Source organism: Plectropomus leopardus, chromosome 6, assembly GCF_008729295.1.
Source record: "Plectropomus leopardus isolate mb chromosome 6, YSFRI_Pleo_2.0, whole genome shotgun sequence".
In the NCBI taxonomy this organism is placed as follows: Eukaryota; Metazoa; Chordata; class Actinopteri; order Perciformes; family Serranidae; genus Plectropomus; species Plectropomus leopardus.
In genome coordinates this window covers 12,793,646-12,816,376 of record NC_056468.1, presented here as the reverse complement: position 1 = coordinate 12,816,376, position 22,731 = coordinate 12,793,646, and the positions used below count along the sequence as shown (strand labels likewise).

Genomic DNA, 22,731 nt, shown 5'->3' with positions numbered 1-22,731 from the left:
AAGACACAAAATCCAAAAAAACAACAAAAAACAAGAATGAAATGAGGAAACCACCTGTACTACAGTATATATGTTTGTAACGCTGTGATGATCAACACTGTTGGCCAGTGCCACATGATTGTGAAGCCTACGGGGAGAAAGTGCAATAAGGAGCTGAAGAGTCATTAATATGGCATATCCATCAATCAGGTGACTTGAAGAAAAGATGTAAATCTGCAGCCTTTTGCTGTTGCGGCTGCAACTTACACATTTTTGCTTGCTGAAGGAATTGCGCTTGCTCAGGCGCTGCGACACGCATCGGGAAAGATAAGAGGGAGTCACATGCAATTCTACACCGAGAAGAAAATAAAGAGTCATCACAAACAACTTTGCTCATGGAGCTCTCTGCCATGATTTACTCCTAACAAGTAGCAGGCTTATAACTTGAGCTAACCTTTCGGTGTTAGGAAAATTGCCAGTCAGAAACAAGGGAGGTAGCTAGAGCAATAGCTGGCAGCAGAGGTACAGTAGGTATAATAGGTCCAATAGGTATAAAGGTCCGGAGATTAAGGCAAGCAGTGTGCTGCTGGTGTTGACTGGGCACTGGTAAGGCTGTCATGAATCTGTAAACACACCTAAAATGAAGCAGGAGAAGAAGAGGCCTTTTTGGAAACTGTCTACCTCGGAGAACCAGATGAGTGAGACAGGCCTCTGGGGGCAGGCTGGGTGAGGTGGGGCGAGCAGTGCGCTGCAGTTTGGCTTGTGACAGAGGCTGGAGGGGTGTAGCACCATCTGCGGCTGTTTTTCAGTGCATTTTTTTTCTCTGGGGACATCTGTGAGGGAGGTGAATGCCGTGTTGTATGTTATGTGTGAACGTCTTCAGAATAGGGAGGGAGGGAGTGTGTGTGTGTGTGTGTGTGTGTGTGTGTGAGGGGGTTAAAAAAAAAAGTTAAAAAAAAAAAATCAGTGGGAGCTGTAAACACTTCCAAAGTAACATCCTTTTAGCTGAACAAGCTTGCATGGATCTGCCCAGCTTGAGCTTTTAAGAGATCAGTCACTGCAAAGGCATCCACACCTGCAGGTGTGTGCGTGTGGACGTGTGAGAATGACTTCACATGTTTATCCTCATGCGCGATGTATATGTGTCATATGCATTTGTGTGTGTGGGTTTTCTATTAAATCCGTTTGAGCGGGAGAGTGAATACCTGTACGGGCATGATTGTCGGCGGGGGGGGGGGGGGGGGGGGGGGGGGGGGGGGGGGGGGGGGGGGGGGGGGGGGGGGGGATTACAATGGGCCAAGGCGCCAAGGGTGTTAGTAATCTCTTAATGGAGGCTGTGGCAGGAAGGAACATGAGTATGACAAACAGACAGACTCATGCCGGGGAATGCAAACCACTGAGCCACAGTGTGTACAGTTAAGACTGAGGAGGAGACAAAGAGGGGTCAGACAGGGCATCGTTTTGTGAGGAATGTTTTGGAGGAAAAATCAAAATATAACAGAAGGAAATATTTGGTCCAACACCTGCCACTGTGGAATCAAAGCAAATTATTTTTTTTAAAATGTATCTCTACTGCAAAGTAGCTCCTGTTCAATCCTTTCTACAAAGCTTCTCGTCAATAACATGATGCTGATAGCTGGCCTTTCTCTGCCAAGGAGATAAAAATTAACCAGAGTCTTATCAGCTCGGATCGTGTTGGTTTCTAGAAATCAATTCCTCGCTGTATAGAATGTCTATGATTGGGTGCAAGTCAGGGATCTGCTCTATTGATTGCAGGTAGCAGAGCCCCCCCTCCCTCCCCTCTCTCACCTCCACAGCCTTGAAATCAGTTCTGGTTAAAAAGGTGGCACCAAAGGAGCCCTCTTAGCAGTCTCCATCGCTGCTGTCATCGTGGGCGTTTAAAATCCTTTTCAGTCCTCTGCGGCAGTGGTTCCTCGTACTTCTCCCTTCCTGCGAAGCTGCGGGGAAACAGCAAAACAGACACGGCATTAGATTTATGTAAGCTGAACAGGTGAGAGGCAGGTTTAGTGGATGCTTGCATTTCAGTGGAACCCTTAATGAATGGTTGCTGGTTACTGCGCACAGGTTTGGGTTCATTTTTTCCCCCAATAGGCATAACTGGAGTAGGGCTGCATGATAATATCGACATGTCATCAATATGGGCAGATATTGGCTTTAAAATGAAATATTGGGATCGGACAACATGATGGTTTCTGCCAATATCCCAAACCGATTTCTTTTTAATAAATGACAAAGTGAACATGTATGAATCATCAACCCTGTGTTGATTTTTTTTCTTATTTTGCACAATAAATGAATATTACATACACTGAAAGGCATGGCATTTTATGTCTCCATCTGCTGGTGGGCCATCATGATAAGAGTATGAATAATATTATGTTAATTCCACTACAGACCTGTTGATCACCAAAATTAGGTGTCGGTTATCGGCAAAATGAGTTGTTGTGTATCAGCGTGTCAGACATCGGCAAAAATCCAACATTGTGCATCTTGAGTTTTACTTCTTGCATCATAAAACATAAAAAATACAACAAATGTTCTTTTGCAAAGTGAAATATTTAGCCTTTCCTTAGAAATCTGCTCCAACAGCCCTTATCAAGCCCCTTGTTTGTCTTCTAGGTAGATAACAGCATCACTTTCAAATTCTCCTACCCTGAGGCTGATGGCTTTGGAAAGTCAATTAGTGGCAGAATCTGATAGCCGAATACCTTAATGGAACAGTTCAAACTAACAGTGGCTCTAAACAGAGGAATAGACAGATCTGATGAAATGGCATGAGGATTCACCCTCCGACTTCTCCATCCTTTTTCCCCTTCCTCCCTCCCTTTTTTCTCAATCACAGCACAGACTCCTTCTCTACTGCAGAATTCCATTTGTATGTTAATGAGGGAGAAAGGAGCCATCTTGAAACCACCCCCCCCCCCTTTCTTGCCCTTTCTGTCCCTCATGCCTCCCCCTTCTACACCAACGGCACCCGACCGGCGAACTCAAAAAAAGGCAGACTTTTGGTGCATCATCTCAATAACTTGGTGTTTCTCATTCACCCCGAGCATTCTTGTCAAGAGCCTGAATGGCAGTGTATGTGCCGTCCCACACAGTCCCAACTGTGACCCAGCCAACCCTTGAGCCCAGAGGTTCAGGCCTCGTCTGCCTCCTCACCGCAGCCCTCTTTGATGGCACCCGCCTGTTTACTTACTCCAAGGCAAAATGAGAAACACATGCTGAATTGGGCGAGATTTGAAAGAAAGGGGGGTCGGGCTAAGCGCAGAATGCTGCATGTTGGTAGTAAGCCAGGAATGTTTGAGCAGGGCCCGCTTTGGCCAGTCCAGCCCGGATTCCTCCCTTTTTTCTCCTTGTACGGCCAAAAGTTCCCAGACTGATATTTAGAGTAGTTCCAAGAGTAAGGTTTTACAGAGAATGTGATTCACAGAAATTAAAGCCTGTGATCTAAAAGAGGACTGTTTGTCTTCTCTGCCTTGTATTCCTCTATCGTGAGGCCCTAGTTTGCAGGTACTGGTCTTGAGCATGCATGTTTTTAACTGCTGGCCACCTCTTAAAAAATAGCATGTGTGATTCAGAGAAATCTTTGCCCAGATGTCAAAACACTTGCATAGTGAATTTGTACACAGACGCAACTCATACAAACCGTCACAGATTTCCATTCGTAAGCAAAACACCTGACGGCCTAACACATACGTCATAGTTCTCCTACAGTATGTTCACGTTTACATGCACAGATAAGTTGAGTTAGTTGTAGCTTGATAGGGCCATTTAATTGGCCTATTGTCCTTGTCCCAGTATACAAGCATCAGGGGAGAATTCATATATTGACTGAAGTATGTCCGACTCTGCCATGGTAGGTGGAGAAATGCCCCCTTTCAGCTAGTTGCTATAGACCTAAATTATTTATACAGTTTATGCTATAGACCAAATTACAATGTTTATTTACAATAACTTGGGAGCAGAAAACTACTGCATCATGTACACATAATCAAAGGCTCTCAGCAAACTCTGCCTTCATTGATTAGTTTTAATCCACCTAAAAAAAATCAATATCATTTTAAGTATATGCTGTATTTAGAATATTTCCACCTCTTAACATTGCCGTAAGACAGCCCTTGCTGACAGGGATTTAAAGCCGTTATATCAAAAACACCAGACTCTGTTGAGAAAAACTGTGATTTTACTCTACAGAACGGCAGAGTTGCTGGTCTACTGTAGCTGTTGTGTTAGGTAAAGCGGAGCAAATATTCAAATGTAATGTGCACTTAAAGAGATATTGAGTTTTACCGCAGCCCCATTCACAGCAGTGCATTGTTTAGCTTCCGTGCTGTCATGGGACTGTACTTTATCTATCAGATAAAGAGGGTGGCTGGGGTGTGGCTTTGTTTGATTTAAAAGAAACACAAAATATTGCCATTTAAAGTTGTATGTCCCTCACCTTAACAAAAATAAATTAAAAAAAAGTCCCTTCCCAGTGCCTAATTGATTTTAAAATGCCTAAACCATTTTGCACCACCCCTTCACTCCTCATAAACAAAAAAATATTCCCAGCACGGTGACCTGGAGCATGTGCACAATGCTTAGGCCAGTTCAGGTCTGACTGAGGCATATATATGACAGAGAAGCTCAACTCCAGACCAAATTCTCTTGGTGTGTTTGTCTGACTTTGAGAAATACGATTTAGTACGATTTCAGTCGGACTAACATGTTTACACGTACTTTAAAAGTCCAGTTTTAGTTGGACTGACACATTAATTCAACTTTTTCTAACATAATGTAAACACAATGTGTGATCTGGTGTTATTGATTTACTTATTCACAGTGAGCTATGGAGTTGTAAGTAAAGGCATAAACACACGTGTAGATATAGATAAAGTGGACTAAAAGCCCTTCCACAACACCAAAGAGAAAAGAGTGAAGGCAGGATAAGGGTGCAGCAACACAGAAACCCCACAGAAAGCAGCAAAGCATCTAAAACACTGGCCTCTACCAGCAAGAACTTACACAGCAACACTGAGATCTACATCTCGCCTGGCTACTCGACCGCAGCCTTTGTACCTCGCACAGAGCCCTTCTTACGCATCTACACAAAAATGAAAATACAGGAAATCACAGAAATAGGGATTAAGAAGGCCACGAGGGCAGCTAGGACTAGGTAACCTTGAAAACATTTTGTAAAAGGTTTTTTTTCTTTCAGTTGTCAATAAAGCATCCCAAATTATATTTTGAAATGCAGTTTCAGAGTTAAAGGAAGTAATATTTATACTATAAAATGCAAAAAAAGTGGCTAGATTTTTAGGTTACTACTTGGGAAGCCAGACAGTGATGTAAATGGGTACGTCATTATCCTTCTCGTCCACTTTAATTCTTCTGAGAATATCATATATAATCAACAAAAGTAGTTATTGTGATTAGGCTATGAAAAAAGCACACAAAAATATTACTTAAAAATGGGGTTAAGCCATCAAACATTTTCAAGCGGGCTTCCTGTTTTATCACGCTACCATACTCCTTGTTTGTTAAACTTCTCTAATGTCCAGTTATCAGAAGACAACAGCTCCGTTAGGATAAAAACTAGACCAGTGTTTTGCTGGCTCCTCTAAACTCTTAGCAAATATTAATCCTTATACACACGTACACGGGCATATTTGAAAACACAACTTTTTCTGTGTTTTGACCTTTTCATTATGATGTTATCTGTGTTTTAGAGCACTGAGAACCTACCCTTTGTGTCTAATGTCAGAGTGTGCAGCGTTTTCTCATTTACGAGGTGTCATAAATCAGGTGACTTTTATGTTTAATGGCGAATGTGACCAAAAAGCACTAGCTCTAACCTTTCTAACGAGACTTTATACATGTTTATACATTGTTGTGCAGTTACTCTTTCACTAAATTGAAGAACATATGTCAGAATGCAGAGGAGAGACAGCACGCTCTTGATGTTAGAAACAGTTGTGTGCACAAAAATCCATCACTGACCAATAATATTTACATCAGACGCATGAGGTTTACTTTTTTTCGTGGGCATGAAATCGTGAAATTTTACGCATGCACTCACATCTTCCAGTTCCTTCTGTGTCTCTGCTTCCATCCGCCGGATGTCATCCATGTTCAATTCCACCCACTTATCAATCCAACAGAAGAGCTGGCGGTGGAAGTTGGTGAAGATTCTCTTCTCTTGCTGAGGGAGATAGTAGTAGTCTTGGTTAGGTTTGTCTTGTTATGGTTAAAATATATTTATTAACCCCACAATACTCATAACAGTATTTTTTTAATATGTACATTCAAAATAGGATTAAGCAATTCACACAAACTATGAATTTCATTTAAGACCAACATTTTGTTTGTAATTCAGTATGTAATTTTTTGGGAAAAGTTCCTTATCTTTTTTCACTACACACCAGCAATATTTCATTCGATACTATAATTGGATATAGTCAACATATACAGTGCTCTTTTATGTAAGCCAGGCTTATGTGTTATGATAAAATGAGAAGAACTGATGAATGACTTGATATAAATAAAATATCATTATTTAGCTACTAAACTGTAAAAACTTTCGATCGCAAAAGAATATTAAAACTTGTAATTTCAAGTGTTGTAAATATGTAATGTAATCATCATGACTTAACTTCAGTAAAATCTGAAAAAAGAACAATGAAACACTGCAGAACAACAGATCTGGTGTAAACAATAATAAAAGACAAATGAATATAAATTTTACTGATCTCTAGTCAGTTATAATAACAAATCACACAGATCAAAGTGCACACTGAATATGGCTCTACCATTCGTCTATATGTAAATATGTTGTTAACCATTCCTGCTTCACCTTACAGACCGTGGTCAGGAAGAGCACAGGCTCTCTTCTCCAATTGCAAACACCTGTCTGCTCTCAGCGCATCCACAGTCACTCACTATCTCTGGCTTCACCCCCCCAATGTTTTTGTTTTTTAAAATCGCAGTTATTGAAACTTTTGTTCCATTATATTGCAATGTCAGTTTCAGTGTGATATATATAATAATATAAATGAACATACTATAATGATAGTTTTCCACTGGAGGTCATAAAACAATAATTATCATCCAGTGCTAGTACTATTCAGTAGGCACAGAACTGCTTCCGCAAACTGGAGCTCTCAAATTGAGAACGAGCTCCCGAGCCAGGATAAGCAACTGTTCAGTTGTGTAAACATATCACTCAAACCTCATGGATGAAGTTCTCCACTTTGCCCTGCAGGCCCCACCACCTGAACTTGACTGTGACCAGTTTGTAGGCACACATCCTTGGGCAGTCAGTCTTTGTAGCCAGCTCTTTCTGTTGGGAGAAGAAATGCAAAAAGAACGACAACTTACTACCCATCACTTTTTAAAGCGCAGTATCAGAATAAATAACACAGTAGAAAAACTTGACAGAAACTTTCCAGTGAGAGAATAATCCTAAAAACAGCAGAAGGCTGAGAGAATATTATTTTAGACTAATCTTGGCTGCATTCAAAGCTGAAAATCATTAATACATAATGCTTTGGGTATGGAGCTTGCTGAAATAATTATCAATATGAAGATGTGCTGTGCAGAGATAAAAGTGCCCTAATCTACAACACACTTTCTAAATCCATCCGCTGCTTGCACTCTGCCTCCCTCTGAAGAAGAGAAGAAAAGGAGGAGGAGGGGGGGGTTGGGGCAGAGCAAAGTGGATAAACTCCAGATGAAGGGACCATTTCTCTGCCTCCGCCCTGACAGCGACACCGTTCCCGACAGGCATGCCTTTGTGGCCACGGAGGCAGATAAAACGGTGCTCGCGAAGCGATAAGGGCGTCGCGGTGCAAAGCTGGTTACATTATTAACACCTAGGACCTCCTCGCCCCCAGAACACACATACTCTCCCTCCGAGAACACCTGTTTAATTAATCACTTCATTCTGGCTCGGCATTCCAAGAGAAAATGCCACAGACCCGCCTCAATCACCCTCATCCCACTGCCGTTTGATGCTACGATCATGGAAGGGAGCGGGAGAGGGGAAATGAGAAACATTTCTAAATTTGCAGTGGGTTTAGAAAAGTTGTCATCGCTAAAGGAGAACTTCACATGAAACGGATTCTACATCAAAACACTTACGGTGACATTTCTTCTCTCCCTCTCTGTGCCCCACTCAAAGGAGCAGAAGTTTTCAGAAATACAAAGGGTACCGATATGCAAGCATGTGTGCATGCAGAGATAGACAAGAGTTTTATTGCTCTGAGAAGCTGGCAGAAATTGTGCCTCTGTTGTCACATAACTACTTTTTTTTCACCTTTTCAAAAACAGCCTTTTTCCATGTCCACAGCGGACGGGAAAGTGATCTAATTAAAAACACAAAATAAAAAGTTGTGCTTCTTTATTCATACTTTTTAAAAGCTGTTTGGCTGCCTTTGTTCTGTGAAAATTCTTGAAGCAGAGGAAAGTTTCCCATGGTGAACTTTGAGGGCTCCGCTGCAGAGTAGAAATTCTCAGTGCTCTAACAGTGAGCAGGACCCATTTCTGAGGCTGTGGGGTACGGCAGGGTTTACAGGGGAAAGCAACAAAACTCCCTACAAAGTTTCCCATCTTATTGACTTATTACTCTCTATCAAAAATACATCAGTCTTTATACAGAGCTGCTGCTTGTCAAATTTAGAATCAATGTCCGTACACTGTTTCTTTCCCATTTCTGTCTTCATCTTCTGTCACAAATCTGGCAGACGGAGCTCAGAGTAGAACCTTTATCTGACCCAGTGACAAGAAATTTCTATTACATCCAATTAGGGTTGAGAAAGAGGTGATTTGTCTTCATCAAACTGCAGCCTTACAGTTCTGTCGTCCCCACTCCGGCTCTGTGCTCTGCTGTTCACAGTGCTGTTCACATTTGTTCAGGTGATAGCACTGGTGTGGAAAATGATTCTTTAGTGTTTATGTGAAAAGAAATCTACACAAAATTAAATAACAGTAATATAAAAACACAAAATAGCTGATTGCACAAGTATGCGCTCCTTTCATATCAAATTTAGCAGTGATGTTTCAAGTCTACCGCTTTGGGTCTATGCGAATAGGTCTGCATCCGCTTTGCACATCTGGACACTGCAATTTCTCTCCATTCTTCTGCTCACGCCCCGTCAAGCTGCAAAGGGACTATGAGTAAAAAGCATTTTTCCAAGTCCAGACAAAAACTCTTGATTGGATTGAGGTCTGGACTCTGACTCTGTAACTGTACGACATGATCGTTGTTGTTTTTGGGCATTCCCTGTGTAACTTTGGCTTTATTTTTGGGGCTTGCTGGAAAAAAAAAATCTTCTCCCAAGAGGCAGTTCTCTTGCAGACGGCAGCAGGTTTCCCCTCAAGGATTCCCCTGTATGTTGCCCATTTAGCACCTTAAGACTTCCAAGACTTGCTGCAGAGGAGCGCCCTCACAGCATGACGCTGCCTCCACCAAAAACCACACAAAAAGCTCAGTCTTGAGTTCTCAGACCCATGCACTTACTTCCACTGAGTTTGACAATCTCCCACATACCTTCTGGCAAAACCAGCCTAAATGGTTTTATTTTTAACAGTGGGTTTTTATTTGTTCAGGGTTTCTCCCACAATTGTTGAAAGCCTTGTGTCTCCCAATGCAGCCATAGAACCGTGTAGGCTCTTTGGAGTTGGCACAGGTCTCTCTGTGGGGAGGACAGTCTGCTCTAGACAGATTCACAGATGTTCCTTATTCTTTCCATTTTGTTATGACCTACCTTACTTTGTTTAGTGTTTTGGAAAACCTTTCTCAAAGAATTATGCAAGGTCTTTGCAATTAGAATGGTAAAAATGGAAAACTTCAGTTATGGACCGGGGTCTTAGTAAATGAAAAGGTATAAGCCCCCTTTAAAAAGTCTGGTATACAGAATAAAACCCTAATTGCCATTTGGGTGTGAATGTGTATGTAATTTCCACAGCTCACAAGAACATTACCTTCCAGGCGGGCCCAAGGGGTCCTCTGCCGGTCTTAACTGACTTGAACTTGGCAGGGTCCTCATCTGGCTTGTAGTCCTACAGGGAGAGCAATTTATATAATTAATACAATACATAGTGCATTATATTTGGCTGAGACAAATTGTTCAGTGATACAGATTACCTCTGCTCTTTAATGTTTAAACATGAATACTTCTGCACCATGAATTGCACAATAAATAAGTGTTTTGGTTGCAACAAAAGTGTACAAAACAAAAATAAAGTATGTTATGATATGACATTTTAATCACAATTTTGAGAAAAAAAGCACCAAACTGTTGTCAGTAGCGATTCTGGAATTTCTATCTTAGAGGAGAAGTGTGTAGGATTCATAGGATTTAGTGCCATCTAGCACTGAGGATTGTCGACAGCAACAAGCTGACACTTTTCTCATGTGCCAAGCATCAAGTCACGGTTAGGATTCCTATAATGTTCTTTGTTTAACATGCTTTTACCGGAAGCCCAATTATCTGCAGAGGTGATTCAAACCGGAAAAAACACACAGAACCGGAAAATTCAAACTGGAAAAAACACAGAATAAAGCAGTTTCACATTAATAAATCAGGGTTTTTCCTTTTTACTCGTCGCAGAGGGGCTGCTAATTCTAACGGCCAACAAGAAAACATGAAAGAGCCTATCTAGAGCCAGTGTTTGGTTTGTCCGTTCTGGGCTACTGTAGAAACATGGCAATGCAACATGGCGATCTCTGTGGACAAGGACCTGCTCCTAAATGGCTCATTCTAAGGTAAAAAAACAACAACAATTCTTAATTTTAGGTGATTATACACCAAAGAAAACATTCGTATTATATTATATTATATGTATTTCCAATTTATCCCCCTAAATCCTACACAACAGACCCCAAATAAGCCACAGTGAAAAATACTGATATTCAATACCATTGAGGGCATAAAAGGTATTTATTTTATTCAAAAATAAATACAACAAAGCTATAACATGATACCTACTACTTCTCTTTCAGTGGTTAGTAGCAGAGAACATCAGAATGACTGTAGTGAACATTAACAAACAAGAGAGAGTGAGAAAGCGCAGCTGGTACCAGCAGAAAAAAAGTATTGAAACCTTTGCAGACATTCAGAATTGATATCCATTGATGCAAAAATATTTTTTACAACATAACGTCAGACTAAAGAAAGGTTTATTTCATCGTGGCATTCAGTAGGCTATAGAAATGGTGGCATGTTTGTCCTACATTGCTGCTCACTCACTGTGCTCTAAACTAAGCAGCACAGCAGTCACTGCCACTGAAAGGCCAAAGAGTACCGTACTCATTCCCCAAACCCTGACACCCCCCTGGTGATAATGTCATGCAGCAACACCAGTGCACAACTCAGGCTTAAGTGGCTAAGAAATAAAAGACTGTCTGTGAGACATTGACAGCACCAGCAACATCTGTTTAATTAGGGCGACACTGGTGCCAGTTCATATATGTGATTGTGCTTACACTTACCTGCATGTGTGCTGTTGCAAGTTTCTGTTGATGTGTGCATGTGTGTGTGCGTGTGCGTGTGTGTGAGTGTCCAAGTACAGGTGCTGTTACTGTGCCACCACATTACACTCACTATATATTATATATAAATTTACACTCACCCTACCATATCATCATATATCACATATATCATATTATGCTAAACCCATTTCAGTGAACTAACCACTTAATCCCCATTGTATGTAAGGTAGCTGGTCCCATGACAAAAATGATTTTTTTTAAAGCATACAGAAAATTACTGAGCGCACACGCCAAGCACATGAGCACATGACAAAGTTGACTTCAGAAAACAGGCCAGAGAAATGGTAATTCAAATAAATGAAATGGCTTTCAAATTATCAACAGCTCAAGGGCCCAGCAATTTTAAATAAATCATGATGCGCCTGCAGCTAAAAGCTACTTTTCAGGGCTATCGGCCAACAGGAGGGTGCCAAACGTGTGGAAAGAGATAGAAACCCGCCCTTACACACAGACACACATGCACACACGCACACAATAATTTGGCTGTTTTAATGCTGAGAGCTCCATCACTATAACAATACACTGTGCTGCACTAATGAGGTCTGTGAATCGATATGCCGTGGTAGACGAAAAGGAGCTACTCCACAAGTAAAACAGTGTGTGTTAGAGCGCGAGTGTGTTTGTGTCGTGTGTATTTGTCTAGTTCCGGCATACGAAGCACTGTGAGCCTTAATTACACTAACAAACTCATCTGTGCTGGCGGTACGCCCCAGGCCCTGCAGCCATGCCTGAGGCTGAGGGCTGATAGGGTCCTCAGACACAACACACTCCTCCAGCAAGGCAAACACCTCCGCCTCGTTAACTACCCACCGCAAACAAACACGTACACACACAGAAACCAATGCTTCTCAGCCAAATAGCCTCACATACACAGCCACAGCCACAGTGAAATGAGGCAATGTGATGTCAAATAACAGCAATAATGTGTAACATCTTCAAATAAGATTTCAGAGATTTCATGAGCATCATAACCCATATTTATATTTTGAAATATTACTGAGCCAATCTTAGGATGCTCAATTTGAGTTTAGATTCTTTAAATGTTTCATGAAGATTTTGAGCTGGTGTTGATATTTCAGATAATTCATATTTATTCAAAACATAATTAAATTACTAAATCAATCGACTCCAACTGTCTAATGTGATTTTCTGCTTCCAGGTCTTTACTAAAACACTATTCAATTTACCACCGTGGGTCCACTTGTTCCACTTGATAAAACAAGTACATCAAAGTATTCCAGTACTGTTCGGTGAGTGGGTTCAAAAACCATCTAAAAATATTCTGCATTGCAACGTATATCAATTTCAGTAGAAAAGTAAGTGGAACACTTAGTTAATTTCTCAGATGATCAACAGTATATTAATCAACAATTTAAATATTGCCAACTTGTTGAGGTAATCTGTCAAATAAAAAATGTCAAACATTGGTAGATTCAGCTAAACTAATGTGATTATTTGCAGGATTTTCCAATTAATTATGAATAAAATCTCTCTTTTAAAATGTTGTCCTAGACTCATTTAGACTCTAACATTTAGACCACCAAAATAACTGATAAACACAGACAAAATCAAATGCTGATCTGTTGGATACATACAGTTGTAAATGTGACAATGTTTATGTTTATGTTTATCAGTTGAAATTCTGTTCCCATTTATTGATTCTCCAAAACTTCTGAGATCAACCAACATTGACATTCTGTCTCCATAGAAATTGACTTTGCAAAAAACGTCACAAAAGTAAATGAAATGATAAGATTACTGCAGATCAAAAATAAATCAATAATTCCCATTTGAACATTACTCATGTAAAGTGGAGTGGGTTTAGCTGATAGCCCGGTAATGATCAGGATCACCCACATGAAGGCGCCAAACTGTGTTTTATCTTACAGTGGACGTGTGCCTAAAGAGTTTCTACTTACAGCATTGGACACCTGACTTCTGTCTGCGATGTCTATGGGTTCAACAGATACATTTTGCCACGTGGAGCTGTCTAGCTTGTGCACCTAAACAACCAAACAATAAAACATTTGTAAAAAGAGCACACAAACTCAAGTCCGATGTTCAAATGAATATTTGCTTGATAAGATGCAGAGGTACTCACATTTTCTTGTGTTCCAAGGTCTGGTTTGTGCCATGTCTCAATCTTAATGAAGAAATTGTCTTGCATATACTCATTCTGGAGGGAGAAATCAGAGTATGACAGGATATTACAGAACTGAATGTATAGAAAGACTGTGGAAACAATTTAAATAGAGGGATTTTTTTTTTTAATGAATTAAAGGGACAGTTCACACAAAAATTAAAAATACATACTTAACCTTTTACCTGCAGTGCTACTTGTCAGTGTAGATTGTTTTGGTGTGAGCTGCTGAATGATGTGCTGTCTCATATCAGAAATTTCTGTATTATTTTAAGTAGTGCACTTAAAATTTAAAAAATTACGGAACGTTGGCCACTTCTCACCCTTACTGGTTGCCATGTTGTCTACGTGGCAAAGGGGCAGGACCACAAACATTTCAAACTTAGGAAAGGTTGGCTGACTACTGCTGTGAACACAGAAGCATAGTACAACTATACCGTTGTCTGATCATTAATCACTGATGTTACACAGTTGGGGCGTAAACTATACAATCTATGCATAAAGTTACAGTATGTGGGGCACCTGGTGGCATATACAGAGGTTGTATCCTCGCTGTAGCAGCCGCGGGTTCGATTCCGCCCTCGACCCTTTGCTGCATGTCGCCCCCTCTCTCTCTCCCCCTTTCACGCTTAAATTGTCCTGTCTATTAAAGGCAATAAATAATCTAAAAAATAATCTAAAAAAAAAAAGGTTACAGTATGTTTGGTGTTTATGCATCATAAATTGACATCTTCACTAAAGAGAATTTTAGGATTATGTTTGGGGTCAGATTCTTGACAAGTTGTAAATGTTCACAAAATGTGGCAGCTGTCATTAACTCAGTATTTCTGCTGTATCAGCTACAGATATTCAGAGTTACAGAAGCATGCCATGAAAGCATGTTCATTTTTAATTCAATAAATATATAAATACAGAAGATGTCGCCTGAGATGGCAAGCAGTAAGAGCAAGTATATACTTTGGTGAGGGACAAGCGTTTGTCAACTATTGGCGCTAATTCTCCACCCGGATGCTGTCAAATGTTGCGATGGTAGTTTCTGTCAAATGCACAGCAGCCATGTTTGATTTGAGAAGACACAACCCTTTGAAAATGTGTGCGCTACACAAGTATATAGTGCACACAGGGTACTACATGTAAGTGTACTTACAGAAGTATCCATTTTGAGAGACACCACTGAAGATATTAGCCGTCTGTTGAAAAAAAACCCCCAAAAACCTTGTGGTACCCAAAGCGCACTAAAAAACAAAACAACAAAAAAACACACATTTCAAAAATTCAACAGCCAAAGTCTTTTACCAGAAATCATGACCCAGTCACTAAAGATAATCTTAAGACCTTGTTGTGAGCAGTTTCATATAGGATGTATTTTCTTTCTACAGAACTACACCCACCAGCCAGAAGGCAGCGTGGATCTACTCATGGACAAGAGGCTCATACTTATGACAACACCAGATGTAAACATCATTGGTGTCCTCCTCGACTGAAGTGTAACATTAGCTATTCAGTGATGCTAGGTGAGCTCGCAGTAGACGCACACTTCCTTCTGCACGGTGATATAGTTATTAGGTGTACTTGGGTAGAGAGAAACTTCCCACAACAAGGTCTAATTATTCTGAGTAACCGGGCCATGTTTTCTAGAAGAAGACATTCCTGTTGAGTTTTTCAAAATTATTTATTTGCCGCTTTGAGCACCACACCGCCATCTTGTTCCAGTACATTGGAGAGAGGGCAGACATCTCTATGGCTCGTATCTCCAACACCTGGCAACTCATACCAAAACAACCTAGACTGTTAGATAGCACTACAGGTAAGAGAAATACAGCAAAACAAAAGCCATTTAAGGATACCTACCGTCACAACTGGATCAAGGTTAGGCATGAAGAGAAAAGGGGGAAAAAAAACATCGTTACTGATAAAACCAAAAACAAACATTATAAATTCATACCAACAGAAAACACATGAACATGATGCAAATAACGCAACTGTATTTAACAATGGAGAGGACTAAGGGTTTCAGGGTAAAGCAAAGGTAAAGTGATATGGGGAGGGGGACTCACTGGTTCTGCAGTAGGGGTAGGCATTCCAGGCTTTTTCATGGAATACCAAGGAGCCTTCAGGGGCAATCATCCTAACAAACGCGGGGACTTTACTGTAGGGTGGGTACAGATGATGGGAACGGGCAGATGCAAGTGGAGAAAAGGGAAGGGGAGACAAATTGCCTCAGTTATCAGAGGTTCTAGAGGAAAAATTGTACAGGTGGAAAACAGAACTTGAAATGCTTCACAACAAAGATAGGACAACACTGCCACTGCCTGGAAGCTTGATGCCATTACATACAATATACAAAGGGCACTTACTGAAATAAAACTAATCTGATTTAAAAAAAAAAAAGACACAAACCTCCTTATGTGGTAGATTTTGTGTGTATATTGTCCTTTCTCGCCATCTTTCTCATAGGGCTCATTCCTGATTACCTCGATGCCCTCACCACCACCCGTCTCATTTTTACTTGCTTCAGCCACAGAGAACAGCTGTCCCACTTGATACTGTAACACAAAAAACATAACCATAACACAACAGTCATCCGTAATATCAAATGAACACTGGCCTAAACCGACTTGCTGATGCTCCAGGTTTAAAGAAGTATACAACATATTTTTTTCTTAAACAAGTTCTGAGGTAAGTAACGGGTATGAACAGCATTTGTATTCCATGTATGCATTTAACACCAGCTGCGTGTGAATCAATAACCAGAATTGCAAGCAATGTCAATGATGTGAGATGGTCAATTCTTTCTCTTCTATGCATTTTATCTTTGTTTTTCAGTTTTAGGCCAATGGGTCCCCACCTTCCTTTGTCTGCAAACTAGGGTTGCAAATTTAAAGCACTTTCCTCAATTGATTTTTGGTAAAATGAATGATTGATTAATCATTATTTTTATTTCAGTCAATACCAAATGTGTGTTTTTCCACCAAATGTGTGTTTTTCTTCAATCAAAGCTCACAGCAACATGTTGCATATACTTTGACAGCATTGCATAGCCTATAAATTAATTAATCTTCTTATTCTTTTAAATATTTAGTGACCCTTCACAATTTATTGGGGGCCCTCTTCTGGATTCCCAAAGCCCAGGTTGGGAACCATTGTAGGTTGTGATTAGGGAGACAAAACGCATGAAACACTTGATTTGTGATTTCAAATTGAGCATAGAAGCCAAAATAAACTAATTAAGATGTGTTATTGTCCTGCTGTTCCTCCAACTGATTGTAGATTTATATATTGTGCCAAGAAAAACTAAGAACTAACTAACTAAGAACTGAACTGTTTAATAAGCCCATGTCTGACCTGTAGTGTTTTTTATTAAACTGTCATCTTTCCAAATCAAAATGCAGTGAAAAGCAGCCATAATCTGGGCAGTGTATTTGCATGTCAGACTTTAAATGTACCCCACATTCTGCATGCCAAGTTAACAAATGTTGCATGTTATCATGTTTGAACAACAGACTGTGGATGTTTGCTGATATTTCAGCTGCACTTATTTTTCAATTATTTGGAATGAGCTTTAAAATGCGGTACTAATTTCCAAGAGATTCTATCACCATAAAAGGCAGCAGGGCGAGAGTCTGGGCTTCATGACATAAACCTTTATAAATACAGGGAACAAATCCTGCCCCTCATAAGAATTACAAATGATCCTTTTTTGGATGAGGCTGGTTTCCTTAAAATGCAACCAGAAGCCAAACACTGGAAATGATAAGACAGTAGTACAGTCATTACTCAAAGCCTCTAATCTCTGTGAGGATAACGCAATTATTTTTAAGAAAGGTGCATTAACAAGACTAATTGTAAATCCTACAAACTACAACTGTGTGACACACTGTGAGCCCAAATAAGGGATCATCAGATTCTACGGCATGTGACACTGACAGTAAACATGAATAGGGTTACAAGTGTAAAATGTCTGTAATCGATTTATCAATTTATTTTACTTCTTTCATTAAAACTTAAGTTAGCAAATTTCATGAAAATACCTTTTTGTCATATTTGCTGAAACTGTCACTAAATCTACATAGTCGCAGGTTTTGTCTCAGAAAATTGAGAGTTATTGTTGCATTCTAGCTTTTTTTTTTTTTTTTTTTTTTTTTTTTTTTTACAACTTTTAGTAACAATTCATAGTGTAAATTGGGGGCTGACAGATTATCAGAGGGCCAATAATCTGTGCCAATATTTGGCATTTTGCTGATTATCTGTATTGGTATTTTTATTTCAGTGACTGCCAATAAAATACATTAATTAAAAAGTACCTTGTAAAACCTCAGGGAGCTATTCTTATTTATTTAGTTTCTAAAAGAAACTTGATAGGAACTTTATATAGGAGCTGTATGACGTTGAAAGTCTTAGTTTTGATTAAAATTTGCCAAAGGCATTCAAACGATGTTTTGTGTTGGAGTTGACAGAAAGATTTTTGTGTATATTGGTTCCCAATTTCTGTTGCTGGTCTCATTAACTACTAATAAGTATTGTTATTGACCCTAAAAAAAACAATATCCATTGACCCCTGGGGTGAATGTCTTTCTTTTTTGTTTTTTCATTAAAAGAAATCCAGTGCTACTATTAAGGTATTAATGTGTCTAAAAACATTTGAGGTGAACAATAGGCCATGCAGAAACAGAACCTTTAATCATATTTGATCAACACTGCTAAGTTCGACTGCAGTTCACAAGCAGTGATTGACAACTGTGTCACATCCTTGGCTCTGATTGGCTGTTTTCCTTTAGCCACAGAGGATTCTGGCAAATGCCATTCAAAGCTAGCTGGGTGTAGTGACAATTAAAGAAAACATTACAAAATTATATTTTGATAAAGGTTACCAGCTATAGCTTTAAATGTGAAAATTGACCAATTGTGTGTGTGAAAGGTAAAACTAATATTTCACATTTTCTGCACTGACTGGCATAAATGGAGTCTGTCACTACACCTGAGCTAAATTTGTTGTCATCTATAATGAAGAAAGATATAGGTGAAAAGTATGAGAAATTAGGTAGAACGTAGAAGTTCTGATATGAAAAAACAGCTATAGTATTTACAACATTACATATTTTGTCAATGTAATAATAACACGAGAAAATAAAACTGTTTACTCACCTCCTCGACACTGCAGGGTAAAACCACACGGCTGCAAAAGAGAGAGAAATGTGGTAACATTCACACAACACCTGTTTTTAAAGAACACTGCTCAATAAGCATTTCTGCCAGAAGCACTACTATTTTACTTTAAAGTAAACAAGTATAACATTACCTCCAAAAACAACATTACGCAGGACGAAGGAGCATAAACACAATTCCTTTCAATTGATTTAGTTTAGACCATGTTCCAAAATGTACGAAACACTTAAATGATAAAAACTCCATTATGAATAAAAAAACAGAACCAAAACACTGGAGGAAGCAGTAATGCCATAGCCATGCATTAGATATAGCGTCAACAATGCAAAAAAAACCCTGTCACTGCTAAGGAACAGGAAGCCAGTTGCGGTCACTCTTTGTGACATAAAAACTATTACTACCCAGTCTGACACACTGCTGACTTCAGCACGATAAGAGGAACCTATCACTCGACCAGAGTAGTTGTATCTGAGTGAAGCTGTGCTTGGTTATGGTCAATACATAAAGAAAAATCCATTGAAAAGAAACGTGAGAGCAAAAGGAATAAAGGAAATAATATGAACTATTTTGGACCAGAAACATTGCCTAAAAACAACAAATGTGCCACACAGGTATGGCTTTCTGAAAAAGAAAAGGCAATCTTTTGGACAAGAGATCTAAATGCAGTGTTTACTGTTTGCATAGTTTAAGTACTCTGCAACTTTTCTTTTTCATGTCCCAGCAGACTTCTGCTTCAGGGTGCGGCATGCCCAAACCAATTGCATCACTTACCCTGTTGAACATGAAGCTTCAGTCTATGACCACTAACCACACAGTGTAAGAGTAAAAAAAACAGGCAGAGGACGTTCTCTCAAAGCATAAATCTGAAGCAACGCTGTATCCCACAGTGATGTAATTCTGGCTGCACTTTTTTAACCCATGATGATTGTGCTCTTTTGATGATATTGATGATAAGCTGTGGGAACCAATGACAAAGAGATTTCACATAAAGGCCAGAATTAAGACTACTCTTTTAACTTGTACTAAAATTAAGTTGATCTTCACAATGACACCCAATGAGGGATGATGTATTATTTATGCAGGCTGCTGAAACAAGGCCACTGCCACCTCTAAAGTGAGACTTGGTGATGACTGATGTTGACTTTTGACACAATCAAGGGCACATTGCACATCATGATGGTTCTCAAGTCTGAAAAATGACCTTGACCAGATAGCGAGTAAATGAGGAGTAGTGGTATGAAAAATTAGATGTAATTTGCAACAGCACTTTAGAAGACCACTATATGGAACACTGCTTTTGTGAGTGCTCCCTTGCATTATAGAAGGTTACGCCAGTTTCAGAATTTCAGTGTCTTTTTCTGCTGACCACATAGGTACTCTGATGCAGTGCTGAGGTGCATCTGAAATTCTGATCATGTTAAAAGTAATGCTGCTGTGTAATATTTATGGAATTAGACACTGTAGCTGCATATGTTTACATAAGTCTAGTCTGTTTATTGAAGAATTTCTGTGGCATGCAAAATTAAAACCAGCATCCCCATCCACTGATGTATACACTGATACTACCAAAATGAACAACAGAGTTTTTACACCAAAGTCATGGACTTAAAAATTGCCAATTAGGCCTAAATCACAACCACTTGAGTACAAATAAGGGGTCATAATATACAGAAATACAAGGTCATAGGTCACATTGTAAAATTAAAAACACAAGCTGAATAGGAATACAGCACGACAGGAACAGAGTTCCTCAAGGGCCAACACTAATCTTTCTAACTTTCTATCAAACAACACAAAGGGCATTAACCAAATCTGGGGATTTGTTATAAACATTGCTGATCTCCTTGATAAGGTTTGTTGGCATTTGTTTATTTACAATTCGTTCAATCTTATTTCTTAAACTATAAAGCCTCCGTTTGTGTTAAACGAAACATCCTTATAATCTGATTTATGAGACTACTGTCACGTGTGCTCCAGGGCTTTATTTTGCAGTTTTAAAAGCGTTATTTTCATTTGAGCACGAGAAACTGTATATAAAACTTAATCTGACGTTAACAGAGGACATTTAGTCAAAGACACAATAAATGAAAATGTTGAGTCCAGCATGTCGTGGCTATGAAAAAGCAAATTTGTGATTAGGATGGTGGTGGCTACAGTCTGGAGGAGAAAAAAATTACAAGACACTTCCGGCTTGATGAAAAAGCATTAATTTCTTACACTAACTGAACCAAAGTTAAAAACTAGCACCCTTTCATTTCCCAACCTCGCAGGCAAACGTTTGAAAAAAGTGTTCCGAAAATTATTACTAATTTACTGCCATGGATCGACATATTTTTCTACCTCTTCACTGTCAACACGAGCATCTTTACATCCAACTTTATGACTCACAGCTAACCGCTACTTAACGTAACCTAAATACTACTACCGCTAGCAGGCTAGTTGACTGATAAAACTTGGTTTGACACGACAGCTAGTGAAATCGCCTTTTAATGAAAGTCTCTTATCGTGGGTAAGATTATTGGGCGCCACCACAAGTTTGTGTGTCAGTGTTGCAAAGATAACATTAGCTAAGTAACTTAGCTAATGTCAACGCTACAGGTTAGCTAGCATTAGCATCTGGTGAGCTAGAGGTGGCTTTGTAGCTCAAGTTAGTTGAAGTTTTATAACGCGAGAGCGCAAGACACATACACACAAACCACAGACTGACAAATTTAAAAGCCAGCTACTTCAAGCGAACACCTGAGAAACTGTGAGATAACAGCAGCTGTCACACAGTGCCGCGCCGCTGTCAACGCCGGTAGGCCACAGCAGCTCTCAAGCAATCCCACCCTTCCCTCGTGTGTTTGACACAGACACTGAGACAACACGGAAAGTTTTCATTTGTGTCAAACCGCTTTAAAACTGCTCAGCCTAACCGAATCCGTTATAACAGCAATTCTGTTGCAGCAGTATTTACAACAAGAAAACAGTTTAAACAGAAACACAGCACTTACTACTCCTTGATGACGACCATCGTTGCTTGTTCCTCTCGATACTACCGTTACTGCTCAGCGACCGCTGATTGCTGCTGACGTCATGAGCAGCAGAGAGGGGGCGCGCGGTCCCTCCCTCGTGAGCGGTGATTTGCAGAGGGAAGCACGGACGGACACGGTAATTAGTATTAACCAATAGAATCTGCCTTTGGTGGCTTTTAACCCGCCTATTGCACATCTGATCTGATCAAGCAGTGCGACTTTTTTTCTGTCAGTCAATCACAATAAAACCTTTTCAGTTACTGAATTTCTTCATCATGTCAGATGTTTTTTTTACGAAGCAGGCCCTTTCATGAAGATTTGTCTTGTTTCATTTTCCACTGCACCGCCGGATGCCCACATGCTTAGTCTGACGTGTCCTTAGACCTGGTACCTGTCAAAAGCAATGATAGACAGATACTTTAGCTTTGTTTATCTTACATATTTATTATTTTAAATATTATTTTACTGCTCTATTTTCAGTTCGTATTTGTATCAATTACTTTTCTATGAACCCCTAGCGTCGCATGTTTATTTCCTTGTTCATTCGTTGCTTTCTGTTACTGTTTCTACTCTCTACTTCTATATTATTCAAGTTCAATTGAATAGTTAATAGTATATATATATATATATATATATATATATATATATATATAAAGCAGTGGTAGACAGTAGCATAACAAATTCCAATAACTTAACTAGTGCTCTTAAATACAGTTTGTGAGTAATTGTACTTTACTTGAGTTTTTCTTTTTAAACTCCACAACATTTCTGTGAGGGCTGTCATTACTCTAACATTTGCTCTGATGTCAGTTTTTTTCTGTTCTTAAACGCAAAAGTCCGCAAATCCACAACAAATTCTTTGCCTTGGCAACAGAAAT

The 22,731-nt window shown here is 39.6% G+C and overlaps 1 protein-coding gene across 2 annotated transcripts; it reads right to left on the bottom strand.

Annotated features, from left to right (window-relative positions):
- Nucleotides 1–1,209: 1,209 nt before the first annotated feature.
- LOC121944095 (phosphatidylinositol transfer protein beta isoform-like) lies at nucleotides 1,210–21,901 on the bottom strand. Of its 2 annotated transcripts, XM_042487769.1 has the most exons (12): nucleotides 21,833–21,901; nucleotides 18,819–18,849; nucleotides 16,074–16,219; nucleotides 15,731–15,822; nucleotides 15,525–15,532; nucleotides 13,635–13,709; nucleotides 13,453–13,536; nucleotides 9,964–10,041; nucleotides 7,211–7,321; nucleotides 6,062–6,184; nucleotides 5,008–5,086; nucleotides 1,210–1,937 (listed from the first exon to the last, which is right to left on the bottom strand). In XM_042487769.1, the coding sequence occupies exons 1-11, from the start codon at nucleotides 21,850–21,852 to the stop codon at nucleotides 5,039–5,041; spliced, it is 816 nt and encodes a 271-aa protein (XP_042343703.1). In that variant the 5' UTR covers nucleotides 21,853–21,901; the 3' UTR covers nucleotides 1,210–1,937; nucleotides 5,008–5,038. The 2 variants fall into 2 exon arrangements, with proteins under 2 accessions (XP_042343703.1, XP_042343702.1); XM_042487768.1 differs by lacking the exon at nucleotides 5,008–5,086.
- Nucleotides 21,902–22,731: the final 830 nt, after the last annotated feature.